Genomic DNA, 17763 nt, shown 5'->3' with positions numbered 1-17763 from the left:
CTTGCTAGATTAGGAGGTTTTAAATGGTTACTCAGGTGCTGTGATTTGAAGAACAGCAGGAAAACACCTCTTCCCCCAGATCTCTCTTTTTCTATCCAGGTATCAGTGCCTGGAGTCCACATTAGGCACACATTCTTTCTTTTTTAAGATTTTCTTTATTTATTTTAGAAAGAGAAAGCAAGAACACGCTAGGAGAGAGGCAGAAGAGGAGAATCTGAAGCAGACTCCCCGATGAGCCAGAGCCTGACATGGGGCTCTATCCCACCGCACAGGGCTCGATTCCACAACCCCCGAGATCATGACCTGAGCCAAACCCAAGAGTTTGATGCTTAACCAACTGAGCCACCCAGGCACGTCTCAGCACACATTCCTTGAGCTTGAGGCTTGAGCCTTGACCTTTCCCTGCCTGGCTTTTTCCAAAAGCATTTACCTTTGGGAAGTTTAACAAATGAAGATACCAACACCTGAGTATTAGTAGCTATTCCTTATTTTGTACGGGGTTTGGGCTTTTACAAGTATTACTTAACCTGAGCCCTGAAAGTGTTCCACACTCACACACAGCCCTATAAAGTACTTAGTCGATTTTTTTAAAAAGATTTATTTATTTATTTTGAGAGAGTGAGAATGAGAGAGAGAGAGAGAGAGCGCGAGCACATGAGAGGGGGGAGGGCCAGAGGGAGAAGCAGGTTCCTCGCTGAGCAGGGAGCCTGATGCGGGACTCGATCCCAGGACTCCGCGTTCATGACCTGAGCCGAAGGCAGTCGCTTAACCAACTGAGCCACCCAGGCGCCCCAGTACTTAGTCATTTGTTAACGTTCTTTCAGATTCACTTGATGTGGACTAATTCATTACTTCTGAATAGCTTGATAGCACTGGGAGTGGGAGTAGGAGTTGGGGTGGGGGGGGCAAAAGAATTAAAGCCCCTGTAGCAAAGGCAAGAGGAACTGTAAAGTACTCCACGTATATTTTAAACCCTTGGATAATTTTGTGTGGGGCCACCTCTATGGGAAGAGACCCATACAAACCATAGTGAATGGTAAAGACATAGTAGGAAGCCCGGCTTGCCCTGGGTGCTTTGTGAGAGACCTGCCAGGCCTGGCTGTCTGCAGGGTCTGGTGTTAGGAAGTAGTTGGAGCATAGCCTGCAGTGTGTGTGAAGAGAGGTCTGAACTAAGGCAAGAGATGAAGCCTAACTTATTTCAGTGGGCCCCAAACCAAAGATAAGGTGGTGTGTACAAGATTTAGGAGGTGTGCTTATATGATGTAGTTATAGCAGCAGAATCAGTTTCCTGCCTTTCCAGTCCTCCTCAAAGTCTCAGATTTCCCAGATAAAACGATAAAACAAGGTTCTTCTTATTTCACTGAAGTAAGTAAATTGTCTGAATGGGTGTCCTTAAACTTTTTTTTTCCCCAAAGAGGCCTTTTGATTGATTGATTGATTGATTAAGTAAGTAATCTCTGCGCCCATCGTGAGGCTCAGACTGAGGACCCTGAGATCAAGAGTTGCATGCCCCACCAACTGAGCCAGCCTGGCACCCCTGTCCTTTAATTTCTTGAACCAATCCAGAGAGTTTGGGGGAAAACCAAATTAGATAGAGATGTATTGCAAATTAGCTAGGCCTTATAAGTATCTAGGGCTTTGGGAAGAACCATAGTATCTTCGTTTTTCTCTTTCTTTTCTTGTATTTGGTTTTCATGAAACTTTTTTGCCCTAAGGGTGTTGGAAAAAGGGAAAGGATGGTTCTAGAGTATTTGCTGGCCATCTGGGAAACAATAGGAGTCATGCCCAGGAGAAATGAGATAGCAGTGAATGTGGGTAAGGACAATGGCTTGCAAAACTGTTGTAAATAGAAACAACCCCCAACACTTGCATTGGTGGTTTGTTGGCACTCAGTTCCCATGGGAAATTTCCTTTTATGTCCAAATGATGCTGGAATATCCGGATAAGTGCACCAGACTCTAACCTTGGTGTACCTAGGTAACTTATAGGACCAGACCCGTAAAGGGTAGGACGAAAAAGAGTGGTTCCTTACTTCCCTGGATTCAGAGTCTGTGGGAGGCTATTGGAGAAAAAGGCACTCATCTCCCTTTTCTGTAATACTTTACCCAGACAGCTCTCAATGGTAACCTGGCTGTCTCCTCTCATGTATTAAAATGGGCTATGGAGTACTTCCTTCACCGGGGCGCCTGGGTGGGTCAGTTGGTTGGGCAGCTGACTCTTGATTTCGGCTCAGGGTCATGAGATCAAGCCCCACATTAGGTTCCATGCTCAGCTCTCTTTCAAATTAAAAAGAAAAAAAAAAACAGAAAGAAAGCTACCTACATGGAAATTCTTACTGCTCCAGGATGACAGATAAACCCTTAAACATTGCATCTTTAAAAAATTTTAATTATTTATTTAATTATTTTAAGTAGGCTCCATGCCCAGCATGGGGCTTGAACTCATGACCCTGAGATCAAGAGGCGCATGCTCTACTGGCTGAGCCAGCCAGGTGCCCCTAAACATTCCATTTTTAAAGGAGATATAGGTAGGTAGGTAGGTAGATGGATGGATAGATATTCAGAGGAACTTGGATAATAAATGGAATTTCTGGCAAACTGTTCAAAGAACTGAAGAATTTAAATCAGATTGTAAGAGTTCCTGGCTTCTGCTCTATAGTTTCCAGTGGTAATGACCCAGTTTCCAAACTTCTGACCTAAAAAGTGCTTATCCTAGAATCTGGGAGGACTCATAAGCTCTTTATTCCTCTATTCACTCACACATATTTACTAAACACTGTCCCAAGCACAGAAATACAGTGGTACACAAGATAGATAAGGTCCTTGCTTATGAAATTTATATTTTAGTAAGGGGTGGGGAATAGGTAAAGCAAGCAAGATAATTTTGGATTGTGACAAGTGCATGCTAACAACATGAAGGAATGCAATGGTGGGGGAGGGCGCAGGCAACAACTTTAGGGTAATCAGGGTAGGCCCTTGAGGAGCTGAAACTTGAAAGATGAGAAGGAGCCCATACAGATGTCTCAGAAGAGTGTTCTAAGTAGAGGGGACTGGAGAAAAAACCCTCAGGTAGTGGTGAGTGTTTCTGACTGTGGTATGAGATAAGACTAAAGAGTTGGAGGGGGTTAGGAAGTTTGGATCGTTAATGTAGTTTGGATCGTTAATGTAGTTTGGAAAGAAGGGAAATGGTCTGATTAAAAGATTTTAATTACCACTCCAGCTGCTGTGAAGAATGAAGTTGGTTTGAGTGGGGAAGGCAGTTTGGAAGCAAAAACAGCTGGAGGAGGTCAGGTTGTTTGGACGAAGGTATTGGCCATAGAGAGAGAGAAGTGGACCGATTTAGGAGATACTTGATTTACAACCAGTAGAATTTGCTGATGATTTGAATGTGAGGAGGAGGGACAGAGAAGAATCAAAGATGGTTCCTGGGTTTGGGGCTAAGCAGCTGCTTAGATGGTAGTGTCAGTTACTGTGATGAGAGTTTTCGCGGAAACATAGATTCGGGGTAAGGAGAGTCATGATGGTCTTTGAGGGACTGAAGAGGACTGGCATGATTCTGAAGGATTTTCAGAAAACAAAATGGGTAGCTTTTAGAAAACCACAGACCATTTGGCTTACTGTTCCCAGCTAAGGTTGTGGTATGGGTTATTACAGAGATGGCTTGTGCACCAAAAAGAAGCAGCAGGAGATTCTAAGATCTAAATTTCAGGGGAATTTCATTTTCTTCCTTGACAGGGTTATTATAAACTAGACTGGTCCATCAGAAAAGTGTGATAGATGAGAATTGAGGCTTCTTTGCAACCTTTTTCGAGAGGCTCTCATGCTGTCCTCATGGATAAGATGGAAAATATGGACTCAGTGCAAAGACTTCTGGTTGAATTACAACTGGTTAAAGGTGTAGCCAGATAGTGTGGTGGAATGTTTACTAGGCTTTCCTGGGAGCTTTGCCTTTGGCTACATCCTATTTCAATCTTTTTATCTGTATCTTGAATGTACAGAAGGCCTTATATCAATATAGTGGATGAGTCAAAGCTGGAAGGGATATTGAGTATGTCTGATGGCAGATTAAAAATTCAGAAAGGTCTTGACAAGCTCATGTGATAGGCTGAACTAACAAGATGAAATTTAATAGGAATCAATGTAAGGTCCTGCACTCAAATCCAAATGTACCAACTAGTCAAGTATAGGACAGAAGAGACATGACTTAGCATAGCAATTCTTGGAGGAGGGTTAGACCAAGAAATTTAATCATTCCTAAGCCCGAGGATACATTGGCAGCATGATAGATCTGCTCTGAAAGCTAATACAATTTATATGCTCCAGTGATGGTATCTAGAACTGGGAAAGTGATGCTTGCATTTGACTGTGTTATAAAAATTAATTTTTTAAAAAGATTTTATTTATTTATTCATGAGAAACAGAGAGAGAGAGGCAGAGGGAGAAGCAGGCTCCCCGCGGAGCAGGGAGTCCGATGTGGGACTCGATCCCAGGACCCCGGGATCATGACCTGAGCCGAAGGCAGACGCTTAACCGACTGAGCCACCCAGGCGTCCCAAAATTAATTTTTTTTAAATGTGACATCTAGGAATAAAAATAAACCAGGAGTCCCTTCACAGATGTATTAGGCTCACAAAGAGACCCAAACCTATGCCATGGGAGTTAAGTTTGAAGTAACTGGGAACATAGGGCCAGAAAAGAGAAGACTAAGTAGACACTTTGTAACTGTCAAGTGGAAGGGGGATGGGAGATTTTCTCATGGTGTTCAGGGCAGAGCCAGAGCCAAAGGATGGAATTTATAGGAAGAAAGATGCCAAATTAGGGCCATTGAAAAATTGGAAGGACTGTCTTGTATAGAGGCTGTAGTTCTTGGCAGTGTTTAAGACTAGTTGATGGGCAAAAGGAATGAAATCTTGCCATTTGCAACGACGTGGATGGAACTGGAGGGTATTATGCTGAGCAAAATAAGTCAATCAGAGAAAGACATGTATCATTGGTATGAGGAATTCTTAATCTCAGAAACAAACTGAGGGTTGCTGGAGTGGTGGGGGGTGGGAGGGATGGGGTGGCTGGGTGATAGACACTGGGGAGGGTATGTGCTATGGTGAGCACTGTGAATTGTGTAAGACTGTTGAATCACAAACCTGTACCTCTGAAACAAATAATACATTATATGTTAAAAAAAAAAAAGATAGTAGGAAGGGAAAAATGAAGGGGGGGGGAAATTGGAGGGGGAGACGAACGAGGAGAGGCTATGGACTCAGAAACAAACTGAAGGTTCTAGAGGGGAGGGGGGTGGAGGGATGGGTTAGCCTGGTGACGGGTATTAAAGAGGGCATGTACTGAAAGGAGCACTGGGTGTTACACGCAAACAATGAATCATGGAACACTACATTAAAAACTAATGATATAATGTATGGTGATTAACATAACTAAATAAAAAAATGTTAAAGGAAAGAAAGAAAGGAAAAAAAAAGACTAGTTGATGGGGCGGTGTGGAAAGGATTCCTCCATCTCATGACAAAAGTTCAGCGTCCTCCCAACTCTGACATTCCATGATTAACTTCATTCAGCTGTCTCCTTGTCAGAACTTCTTGCCTTTTTCTACCTGCTGGTTCCCGTGGAAGCTAAGGAGATAGCTGATAAGCTGTATGGGTTTCACAAGAGTCTGGTATCTTAAGTCAGGACGTGTGAATATTGCTGGTTGACAAGATTGCAAAGGACCTCTCTTTTCAGCAAAATGACTGATTGTGTCTCTTACATTGTTGTCTTCCTAGGTGACTATAGGGCGAGGATTTGGTGTCACATACCAACTGGTATCAAAAATCTGCCCTCTGATGATTTCCCGAAACCACTGTGTTTTGAAGCAGAATGTCGAGGGCCAGTGGACAATTATGGACAACAAGGTACAGGAATCCACAGATGCCTAATGACTTTTACTGAATTTTTGTTTATTTTTAAATTACTTTTTTTTTGCATAGGTAATACAGAATACAAAATTAAAAGGTTCAAAAGTGTATCTTCTCCCCTAGCCAGCCAGTTGTCTTCCCCACAGACAACCATTTCTGTATGCTGCCAGAGATTAGATTATAGCAAAATAATTTTTTTTTTCTTTAAAGATTTTATTTATTTGACAGAGAGAAGCACAGTGAGAGAGGGAACACAAGCAGGGGGAGTGGGAGAGGGAGAAGCAGGCTTTCTGCGGAGCAGGGAGCCCGATGTGGGGCTCGATCCCAAGACCCTGGGATCATGACCTGAGCCAAAGGCAGACGCTTAATGACTGAGCCACCCAGGTGCCCCCCAAAATAATTTCTAATGACTTGAACGAAAGTTCATTACTTCGAAGGAAACTCCTGAATTGGGGCAGTAGGTCCTGCTCCAGAAACAAGACTGAGTCACTGGGGGAATTGTCCTTTGTAAGTCATAGGTACAGAGACCTTGGGAAAAATCTAATGGATATTCTGGAGTATACCTATGGTTCAGAGCACTGGGAGGAGGAAGGAATTGAGCTGACTGCACTTAGCTCCTTCCCTTCCCAATTCCTTTCCATCAGAGCAACACTCCCATCCTCTTTTTAATCCCTTTTATATATTTGTGTCTTGAGGAAGATTTCCTTTGAATACAGGCCTTTTTTGCTTTAAACAAATTTGAAAATCAGTGGTCTGGTGTGAATACTAAGGGAGGTGAAATAGTGTGTAAAGCCCAGCAATTAGGAGGCACCTAAAGTACAGATATACATGCACCCAGGGATACCGTGAAAATAGAGACTATGCTCTGAAAGAAATTCAAATGTTGACAGCTAAGACATTAGGAAGTAGGAAATGCCTTCAGACACCATCTTACACTGCTCTGGTTGGAAGGGTTGTAACGACACCTGGTAGAAAGAAGAGTAGTAAATGGTCTGAGACCAGTTCTGAGGTGTGCTGGGGTGGAGGGGTTATCTTACACTGCCAAGCACTGCTTGGGACGCCAGCTCGGTGTCTTACTATTCACCTCAGTTCTGATAGCATCGAATTCTACAGGTTAACACCTATGCATCTGACGAACAGCTGTAGATTGGAGGCTCCAAGGATGCCAGTCACAAGTCCAAGTTGTTTACTTGTACTTCTAACCAACTGGAACCAACTGGTTCCAATGACTTTCTCCCCCTTTGGATTTGATTAATTAGCTAGAGTGGCTTGCGGACGCCTGGGTGGCTCAGTTGGTTAAGCAACTGTCTTCGGCTCAGGTCATGATCTCAGGGTCCTGGGATCGAGCCCTGCATTGGGCCCTGCTCAGCCCGGAGCCTTCTTCTCCCTCTTCCTCTACCTGCTACTCCACCTGCTTGTGCTCTCTCTCTCTCTCTGTCCAAAAAAAAAAAAAAAAAAATCTAAAAATTAGCTAGAGTGGCTCACAGAACTCAGGGAAACATTTGCTTATGTTTACCGGTTTATTATGAAAGGATAGGAATAAAGGATACAGAGGAACATCCATACAGAAGAGATGTGTAGGGTAAGGTATGCGGGAAAGGGCACAAAGCTTTCAGGTCCTGTCTGGGTGTGCCACTCACTCAAAACCTCCATGTAGTCATCAACCCAGAAGCTCTCTGAATCCATCCTTTTGGGTTTTTATGAAGGCTCTATTACACAGCATGATTGATTAAATCATTGGCCATTGGTGATCAATTCAATGTCCAACCCCTCTCTCCTCCAGAAGGTTGAGGGGTGGGACTGAAAGTTTCAACCCTTCAATTACTGGGTTGGTTCCCCTAGCAAATAGACCCTATCCTTAGGTGACCTTGGCCTGGACCAAGGTTGCCTCATTAACATAATAAAAGACACCTTTTTGTCTCACCACTTAGGAAATTCCAAGAGTTTTTAGGAGCTCTGTGCTAGAAACAGGGATAAAGAGCAAATATATATTTCTTATTATAATTCACAATATCACAGGTATCCTGCAGGCCTGCCTCATTTTGCATGCTTTTAAAACTGCTGGATTTAAACTGTTGAGAAACTACCTTCCTGACTAGGATGAGGTTGAGTTGGCATTGTGTTGAAGGAGAGGGTATAAGTGCTAAGTAAATTGGTTTGGTACGCTTCGCAAGGCGTTAGGAGCACAATAGAGATTGGTGCTGAAAAGGGGGCCTCAGAGATGATCAAGTTTAACGTCTTCTGGGAAGAGAGGAATCTGAGACCCAGAGAGATATATTGACTTGCCCAGGGCCTTCTAACTGGTTGAGTGAGTGAATGAGCCAGCCTCAAATAAGTCTCTACCATATCCTGTTGTCAAATTCCAGTGAAGTACTCTGATTTGCTCTACAGGTATGCTCCGCTTTTGGAAAGTTCACATTATCTATCCTACACTTCGCTTTTACAAAAGACCTACATTGGTGCCTGTATTTGCTAACGAAAAGAAATAGATTTCTTTTACAAAAAAGAATTGGAAGATTTCTTTTACAAAAAAAGGGCAAAAATAGTGTTTAACATTTGTTTTGCAGTGAGCTGTTATAGAGGCAGCGCCACCAGAGCACTGAGAGTGGCCCTGCTAAGCTCTTTCCCAGGGGACTACACTCAGCATCTCAGCATCAAGGTGCCACAGCTTTGAACTGTATCTGGGAGCATCTGTGCTTTAATCTCGATTTATTCTGTGCATCTGTTAGCAAGCGATGTCCTAAGGTATCAGAAAAGCCTAAGAGAGGTTATATTTTGGGTCTGGGAACAATAAAAAAATTTTCCATATAAGTTAATGGTGATTGCTGCTTTGCTTCTTTGCTTTACACCATTGGCTTGGGAACGCTCTACTTTTGGATATCAGGGGAAACCTGTACCAGTTGTATGATTAAAAAAAAATTAATGATGCATATCTAAGTCATAGATGCCAGGTTTTAAAGCCCCTGCAGTAGCTTATATCAAACCACCTTAGGAAAAGATGCTTTCCTTATCAGAGTTGGTTATCTGAGAAATGGGGTTGCAGTATTAGAGGGGTGAGTTCTCTGGTGCTTCTCTCCTTGATTATGTGCAGTATGGATGTGTTCCATTTATGGGATAGCAGATTTTGAGAGGTTGGGAAGCCACCAGCTGACTGGTTTTAGTGTTCCTTGAATGTCAGCCTTAGGGACACAGAGACAGCCCACGCCAGCCACAGATCATGACTGCTTCTGGGCCGCTCTCCAGCATTTGCCGTATACCCTTTCTTTGAAGGCTGTTGTTACCATGAGACTCCTCTCTTAGGGCTCAGACAGATAATACAGAGAGAAGGCAGGCTGCAGATTCTTCCAAGTCTTTTCTGGTTTAAGCCTCTTAGCTTTGATTCCATTTGTGAGGTAACTGATTTTTAAGAGAAGCTGTGACTCGAGTGTTTTGATGGAGCAACTGTTCTTACAGGTAAAAGCACCAACCCCCCCCCCCCCCCACCCCCTGCCTTTTTTTTTCCTTAACAGATGCTCCTTTTCTTTGTGGCTTTTTTCTGGCATGATGCCTTGGCAGTCCTCTTCTGATGAAGGATTTGAATTTCAGATGCAGGACATTATTGTTATGGTCATATTTGAAGTCATTTGCCAAGTCTTTTCAAGAGGTAGAGATTTCAAATAATTCAAAACTCAGAACTACACTCTCTCTTCATTAAATGGTCTCTCTTATATGCTGGAATGGCCAGAAAGTGAAAGCTTAAGTACAGACCTAAAAATTGCAACAAATGCAATTTTAGTTTAAATTGACTTAAAAAAAGAAAAACCCTGGGGGACTGCTGACTCTGCACACAGAATGTTGTCGTTGTGTACATTTCAGTTGAAAAGCTCTTCAGATGGCTCATCTTATGTATTAATATCCAGCTCATTCAGAAAATTTGTTGTTTCGGAGTCAGTCTGAAATGCCTTGGTGGGTTTACTTGCCTTCAGTCCTCGAGGCTCAGACATGTTGTTTGAACCTTTCTCATTCTTCTCATGTTGTTATTCGTGTGCTCCCTGGTGATTCCTACCTTCATGTCTGCAGGCTCTGGCATTTAATGTGTCTGGTGAATTCAGTCGTCTGTGAACAAACCTTGTTGCTTGGGACAGTTCAGCTTCTGGTTGTCCAGCAGCTGGAGCAGTGGCTCTCAACCCCATTTCCAGTTTTTGTGCTTACCTGGGGTTCTTCTAAATAATACTGCTGGTATCACATTAAAATTAAGAACTTCCATTCATCAAAAGACACCATTCAGAGAGGGAAAGGTAAACTCAGAGTGGAAGATGATATTTGCTACTCATAACCGATGAGGGATTTATGTTTGAATATGTACAGAACTCCAGATCAATAAGAAAAAGAAAGATAACCCAGTTTGTTTGTTTTTTAAGATTTTATTTATTTATTTGACAGAGAGAGACACAGAGAGGGAACACAAGCAGGGGGAGAGGGAGAAGCAGGCTTCCTGCAGAGTAGGGAGCCCAACGCAGGGCTCGATCCCAGGACCCTGGGATCATGACCTGAGCCGAAGGTAGATGCTTAACAACTGAGTCACCCAGGTGCCCTGAAAGATAACCCAGTTTTTAAAATGGGCAAGAGCCAGGCACTTCACAAAAGATTATGTCCAAATGTTCAATATCCATGAGAAGTTGTTCAACCTCATTAGTGATCAGGGAAATGCAAATTAAAACCACAATGGAATACCACTACATACCCGCCAGAGTGGCTAAAATTAAATAATGACCATCCTAGGCATTAGCGAGGATGGGGGCAAATAGTCTTTTGGTAGAAGTATAAGTTGGTACAACCATTTTGGAAAATTATTTGGCATTTATTACAGTTGCATATATATACAGTTGCACATATTCTGACAATAATTTCACTGCCAGGAAACAACTCAGGTGTTCATCAACAGTAGATACAATCTTACAGTGAAACCTTATACTAGGATGAATATGAATGAACTGCTATATTCAACAGCATGGATTAATCTCACAAACAATATTGAGTGAAAGAAGACAGACACAAAAGAATACATATTATATGATGCCATTTATATAATTGTCCAAACTAGGCAAAACTAGTGTGTGATGTTAAGCCACACTAGTAGTCCCCTTATGGAGGGGGAGGGGCTTAGGGGCTAGAGGGAAGTAGGGGTGGGGGGTGGGGGGACGTTCTGGGATGCTGAGAATGTGTAATTTTTTTTTAAACCTTGTAGTTACACTGAGATGTTCACTTTGTGATTATTCATCTAGTTGTACATTTATGATTTGTGCACTTTTATGTTTGTATATTATGCTTTAGTAAAGAATTTCTAATACTAAATGCTGGTGAGCATGCAGAGTAACTGGAACTCTTAAACACCGCAAGTGAGAATACACAGTGATACCACCACTTTGAAAAACAGTTTGGCAGTTTTTTTGTTTTTTTTAAACAACAGACATTTACTTCTCACAGTTCGGGAGTTTGGTAGGCATCAAGATCAGTGATTAGGCAGGCAGGTTTAGTTTCTGATGAGAACTCACTTCCTGGTTTGAAGATGGCTGTCTTTTTTTCTTTTTTTTTTAAAGGGGGTTGGGGAGGGAGAGAAAGAATCTTCAGCAGGCTGCACGCCCAATGTGGAGCTCTACAGGGGCTTAACAACTGAGCCACCCAGACGCACCAAATAAATAAAATCTTAAAAAAAAAAAAAAAGCAACTTGGGCGCCTGGGTGGCTCAGATGGTTAAGCGTCTGCCTTCGGCTCAGGTCATGATCCCAGGGTCCTGGGATCGAGTCCCGCATCGGGCTCCTTGTTAAGCAGGGAGTCTGCTTCTCCCTCTCCCTCTGCCTTTACCCCTGCTTCTTCTCTCTCTGTCTCTCCCGCAAATGAATAAATAAAAATCTTTAAAAAAAATAATAGAAAAAAAAAAGCAACTTTACTTTAAAAATCCTGATACCTAGTCCCCATCTCAGACCAATTAGCCCAGTCAGTGTTTCTTTTAAACATTTCCAGGTGATTTCACTGGACAGTCAAGGTTGAGAACCACTGGGCTACATAAATCATTTAGTGAACTGTGAGAAAACATTGCCTGTTGGCTTTGGGTTTCCACTCTCCTCAACAGCTGATTAAAGACGCTGGGCAGAGATTGAGCATCAAGTGAAGTAATTGGCGTTTACGTGGGTGCTGGTTATCCCACCTTTTCCCCATCGATGGCTAGGAGTCACTGGGCAGGCTTTTCTTTGGTTATCACTTTGCTGTTGCTGATAGTGCTCAAACTGGGGATTGTGAAAACCAACAGCAAGAAAGGCTTGAGGGGTGCCTGGGTAGCTCAGTTGGTTAAGCGTCTGCCTTTGGCTCAGGTCATGATCCCAGGATCCTGGGATCGAGCCCAGCGTCAGGCTCCCTGCTCGGCGGGGAGTCTGCTTCTCCCTCTCCTCCCTGCTCATGTGCTCTCTCTTGCCATCTCTGTCTCTCTCAAATAAATCTTAAAAAAAAAAAAAAAAGGCTTGAACACAGTTTGGTTTATTTAAACCATTGTATTTAAGATCATATGCTGGGCAATACTCGACTGTTCTCATACAGTCCTGGTATTTTCAACCTTTTCTACAGTCACCTTGTGAACAGACCTGACTTGGGGCTGTGGTCCAAAGTATACCACTAGATGTCACCAAGGAGTGATGAGTGGATAAACAGATGGATCCAAGGGTAAAATGGGATGGGAAAATGTTGAGAGTTTATTTTCTGGATCGAAAGGGCTCTGAAGGAGGCGGGTTACTGTGGAGGATCTAGGGAAGGGTTTGCAGTACCTCTTAAAAGTTCACCCCAGTTTTTTAGTGGTTTCTTATTTGCTCCAGACTTGGGCTGCTTCTGTAACCTCCTTCTTTTATTTAACCCTCTCTTTGTCTTTGAGATTTTTCTTAAATATCTGTACCTTGGCAATAGGTGGCCTCCTGTGTCATAATACTTTCCCTGAGACCCTTTTCCTGTGTATAATCTGTAATTAACTATTCTGCTATAGAACTGCTATAGAGTCTTTTGGCCTCCCTCCCTCTCCTTTTTTATTTCTGCCTGTGTTGTTTCAGAAGTCAGCAGAACTCATCACTCTCATAATTTCTCAGGCTGAATATGAATAGAAAGGTTGGGAGAAGTTAGCCAGATAAGCCAGGTTAGGCTCAAGGCAGTGAGTTAAAGCCAGTCTTTCTGTATGTATCTGTGTTCATTTTTCTCTTCCTCTCTCCCCTCCAGCCACATAATATAAAACAAGAAGCAAGGGCCTACTACCAACCCAGAACTGAGATCCAAACTCTAGTCTTCATCCTCTGTGCCTTGTAGTCAAGCCCCCATCCCTCATATTTGGGTTGACCAGGTATCTTTTCTAGCTGTGAGGAGGTAGCTTTAGTTACCAACTTGAACATAGTCTTAGTCCCAGTTCAGATGTGACCTTCATCCCTGGACTGTCTCCCAAAGATAAGTTCTTTTTTTTTTTTTTTTTAGATTTTATTTATTTGATGGAGAGAGACACAGTGAGAGAGGGAACACAAGCAGGGGGAGTGGGAGAGGGAGAAGCAGGCTCTCCGCGGAGCAGGGAGCTCAATGCAGGGGTCAATCCCAGCACCCTGGGATCATGACCTGAGCTGAAGGCAGACGCTTAAATGTCTGAGCCACCCAGGCGCCCCTTTTTTTGTTTTTTTTTTTTTAAAGATTTTGTTTATTTATTTGACAGACACAGCAAGAAAGGGGGATAAGTTCTTAATATGGGTTAAAATGCCCACTTGCCTTTTCCTTTCTTTCTTTCCTTCCTTCCTTCCAAATTTATTTATTTAAGTAATCTCTACTCCCAACGTGGGGCTTGAACTTACGACCCCAAGATCAAGAATCCCATGCTCTTGCGACTGAGCCAGCCAGGCACCCCCCCGCCCCCGTCTCTTTAAACTTTAAATCCTGCATTTGTTTCAAGTCTGTTTTAGAACCTGTCATCGCCATTTAGCATCTCTTCTCTGGCCCAGCTCTACATGATAGTCCTTTGCATTTATAGGCTGTGCTTTGTAATCCCATATTTACTTATATGTGCCCTCGTGTTTTCCTTTCCATATAGTCAGCTACTAAAAGTTGTTTTCATATCTTCTACTTTTGTGCTCAGTATATTTACCTTGCAAGATGCTGAGCACAGAATTGAAATGAATGTTGGTAAGTCGATTGAGCCAGAACATAATAATAGTAGTGAACACTTACATAATGCTTACCATGTGTCAGGCACTTTTCTAAGTACATTACATATGTCATCTCATTAAATCTACACAAAATCCATGCGGGAGAGTCTTTTCTTATCCTTCATTTTATAGATGTGTTAACTGGGGCATGGAGAGGTTAAGAAAGTTACCCAGAGTCACACAGCTATTGAGTGATGAAGCCAGATTACAAGTCTAGGTACTGTGACTCCAGGGTCCATGCTCTCAACCCCTACACTGTGGTTTAATTTAAGTCATTAAAGTAAATATTTATCAAGTATTTGTTATATATGAGTCACCTGCTTGGTGTTTTACATGTATTATTATTTCATTCATTCCTTACAGAGTGGTATGAGTAAGGAACTGTACTATCCCTATTTTGCAGACAGAACTGGGACACAGGTTAAGTGAAGTGCTGAAGGCCAGGCAACTCATAAACCCAAGGTGGTGCATTTGGGCTGTGAACTCAAGTCTGTCTGAGCCAGAGCACCAACTCTTAACCACTATGCTGTGTTCCCCAGTGGACCTCTGGGGCTATTAATTGGGTTAGATCCCAGTACGAGGTACTGATACAGTCTTTTTAGGTTTATGTGTACTGGGAAGTGCTTTGCTCATTCACCAGTGTGTTTGGGGGCCACATTCAGAGACAGTGCTTGTGTGACTTTCCTGGCTAAGCCTGCCTTTTGAACCTCATCATTAGACGCTGCTTCCTTTGCTAATAGCTGTTTTTCCTGTCTTGGGCCATTGCCCCCAGTTTAGGTCAATAGGAGCTATTCAACTGCAGTTTCTTTTAATGCTGCTGCAGTTGAGTAATTCATCTGCCAGTAATAAGGTGATTCCTGCCTATTATACCAGCAGTTCTCTGTGGAGGCATGAATGTAAAATGTAGGTAAAAAGCCAGAGCTGTTGGAAGAATGCTGTTTCTAAGGGTGGTGGTTTATGAACCTTTTCTATTTGTTCTCAAGGGTTTTCCTTCTGAAAAGGCAGAAGGTTTTGCAGCAGCAGGAAAAATTCCATTAAGAGGAAGAAAATCATGAAGCTTATTTCGTCTTTCTTTCCCTTTCTCCAGAGTCTGAATGGTGTTTGGCTGAACAGAGAACGTCTAGAACCTTTAAAGGTCTATTCTATCCATAAGGGAGACCACATCCAGCTCGGGGTACCTCTGGAGAATAAGGAGAATGCAGAGTATGAATATGAAGTTACTGAAGAAGACCGGGAGAGGATGTATCCTTGTCTTGCCCCAAAGAATGACCAGATGACAGGAAAAAATAGGGGATTGAGAACTAAAAGGAAATTTAGTTTGGATGAATTGGAGGGTTCTGGAGCTGAAGGCCCCTCAAATTTGAAATCCAAAATAAATAAAGTGTCTTGTGAACCTGGTCAACCAGTGAAGTCTCATGGGAAAGGTGAAGTGGCCAGTCAACCCTCCGAATATCTGGATCCTAAGTTGACTTCTCTTGAGCCGAGGAAGAAGGCCACAGAGGCTCATGTTCACCCTGGCTCCGCAAAAGTCATAGAGCTTCATCCTAAGAAGCAGAAAGCCTCAAACCCTTCAGCATCTCAAAGCGGCTTAGAGCTAGTCAGGGTGACCATGTCCAGGATTCTGAAGCTGAAAATACAAATGCAGGAAAAACAGGTAGCTGTCTTGAAGGTGAAAAAGCAGACCCAAAAAGGGAACTCAAATAGAATTGTGAAAATGGAGCAGGAGCTGCAGGACTTACAGTCCCAGCTGTGTGCAGAGCAGGCCCAGCAGCAGGCCAGAGTGGAGCAGCTAGAGAAGACTTTCCAGGAAGAGGAGCAGCATCTCCAGGTACCACACAGGAGGAAAGGACGCCAGTGCTCCTCAGGGATGGGCAGGCCCTTGGTGAGCCTCTGGCCACAGCTCTGTGTTTCTGGGTCAGGGACCACGTGCTTTGAGTGCCAGGGACAGGAGATGGAATGGAAACAAAGGACTTTGAGAGGGACAAGGGGGTAGCATAAAGTGTTAAGACTTCAGCATGATGGTCAAGAGCCAGAGTGTGGTGCCATGATGGGGTAAAGTAGATGGCTAGCCAGGACATAACTGATCTCAGGGTGTAAAGCTGAGGCCCCTGAGAACTGAGGTAAGTTCAGAGAGAGGTTGGATGAAGGTCAGGGGGCCACAGAACCACAGTACACTCAGTTAAACCAATAGTGGTCCTTATGAATTTCTTTGCTGTGTCAAAGCCAAATCACTTAGCCCCAAGGCAGCGATGGGTCAGGTGGTAACTCTGCCCTTGTTGTACCTGGCAACTTACTAGCTCTGATGATTAGTTAACTCTGTAGTTAACCTAGGAAGTGGGAGCCTAGAAAGGCAGAAAATGTTTTTGTTTCTATCCTAAGCATCCAGCACAGGAGGGGCCAGGTATACTGTGATTCAGTTGTTGGGTTGAGTGATAAGCACCTTCCCCAGTGCCTTTAGGAGGAGGGTCAAATAATGACTGTCTTAGCTGTGTCAGGGTAAGACCAAATGTGTCTCCATCCCTGAGTCATTTGCTTAGATTGCAAACTCTTGCACAAAGCTTCTAGGCTAGAGCTGATCCTGGTCCCTGCTCAAAATGTCAGTTCCCATCTGGCAAGAGGCACGTGTTTACTCCCACCTACTTGCTCAGGTAATATTGAATGTCAAGAATTCCCCGTTGTTGACTTAGAAATAAAAAGGACCAATCAGGATTGAAGTGAATAAGCTTTTCTGTTTTGTTTACTTTACTCAGGGCAAAGAACAACCAGTAGTGTTGGCTTATTTCTGAACAATTTATAAATTTCATTCTAATCTCTGCTATCCCCTTGAACTGGTAGCATTAGCAAAAGCCATGGATTAAATAGGTCTTTCTGAGGTTATACACTGCTTGCTTATGTGTACCTTTTTGCTTCCCTTACTGCCCTGGACTAGTTCTTGAAGTTAATGGAGGGAGTTCATCTTTACATATTTAGTGTATGACACCTTCACCGGAGCAGGACCTTCTTTAAAGGCTAATGTGTTCAGGAACAAGAGTTATTATTAATTAATATTTGTGGCTGCTTTGGTCATGCTTCAGGATATAGCTTTAAAATCTTTTTCTATATCAAAATGGTAAAGAAAGGCAAAAAGGACTGGCTTGGAGGATTTCTAGGGTATTTGAGGGTCATATATAAATAGCTCAAGGTGAACTGTATCTGGTCCTTTGTTTATGAGTTGCATTTCCCTCTGCCACCAAGCCCTAAGGATTCTACTCCTACTAATTGTTCTAAAGCTCATTTAACCGTTGTTGCTTCACACAGATTTTTTTTTTTTTTTTTTTTTTTGAGCACCTACATTGCCTGGTGTTCTATACTTGGAGTTCAGGTGGTTTTGAAGATGCTTAATAAAGGGTTTTTGCCATTAAGAAATAAATCTTGTTCAAGAAATGAGATATATTACACATGTAAAATAGGAGAGTTTTAAGTTTATATATTTAAATTAGAGAATAATTTCCAGTTAGCATATTAAATGGGCAGGTAGTTCTTAAAGAGGGAAGGGCCTAGAGGGTCTTGTAGAAGGTGCTGGACATAGGGCAACGATGATGTGGAAGGCATCCATATCACAGAGGGCTGATGGAGAAAACAGCGTAAGTTGTAGCAAGGAGGAGAAGCAGTTTATGG

General features: G+C 42.8%; 1 protein-coding gene across 3 annotated transcripts in view; it reads left to right on the top strand.

Moving 5' to 3' along the window:
- RNF8 (ring finger protein 8) overlaps positions 1 to 17763 on the top strand; it is a 33808-nt gene that overhangs the window by 1534 nt on the left and 14511 nt on the right. For 2 of the 3 annotated variants that reach the window (XM_027602438.2, XM_027602437.2), the window contains exons 2-3: positions 5774 to 5902; positions 15194 to 15934. In XM_027602438.2, the coding sequence (XP_027458239.1) occupies positions 5774 to 5902; positions 15194 to 15934 (870 nt within the window). Of the gene's footprint in view, positions 1 to 5773; positions 5903 to 15193; positions 15989 to 17763 lie in introns of all 3 variants that reach the window. The other variant, XM_027602436.2, reaches the window with a different exon arrangement.

The sequence above is a fragment of the Zalophus californianus genome, chromosome 7 (genome assembly GCF_009762305.2).
Source record: "Zalophus californianus isolate mZalCal1 chromosome 7, mZalCal1.pri.v2, whole genome shotgun sequence".
Taxonomy (NCBI): domain Eukaryota; kingdom Metazoa; phylum Chordata; class Mammalia; order Carnivora; family Otariidae; genus Zalophus; species Zalophus californianus.
The sequence above is the reverse complement of the archived record's forward strand: the minus strand, read 5'-3'. Positions and strand labels throughout refer to the sequence as shown.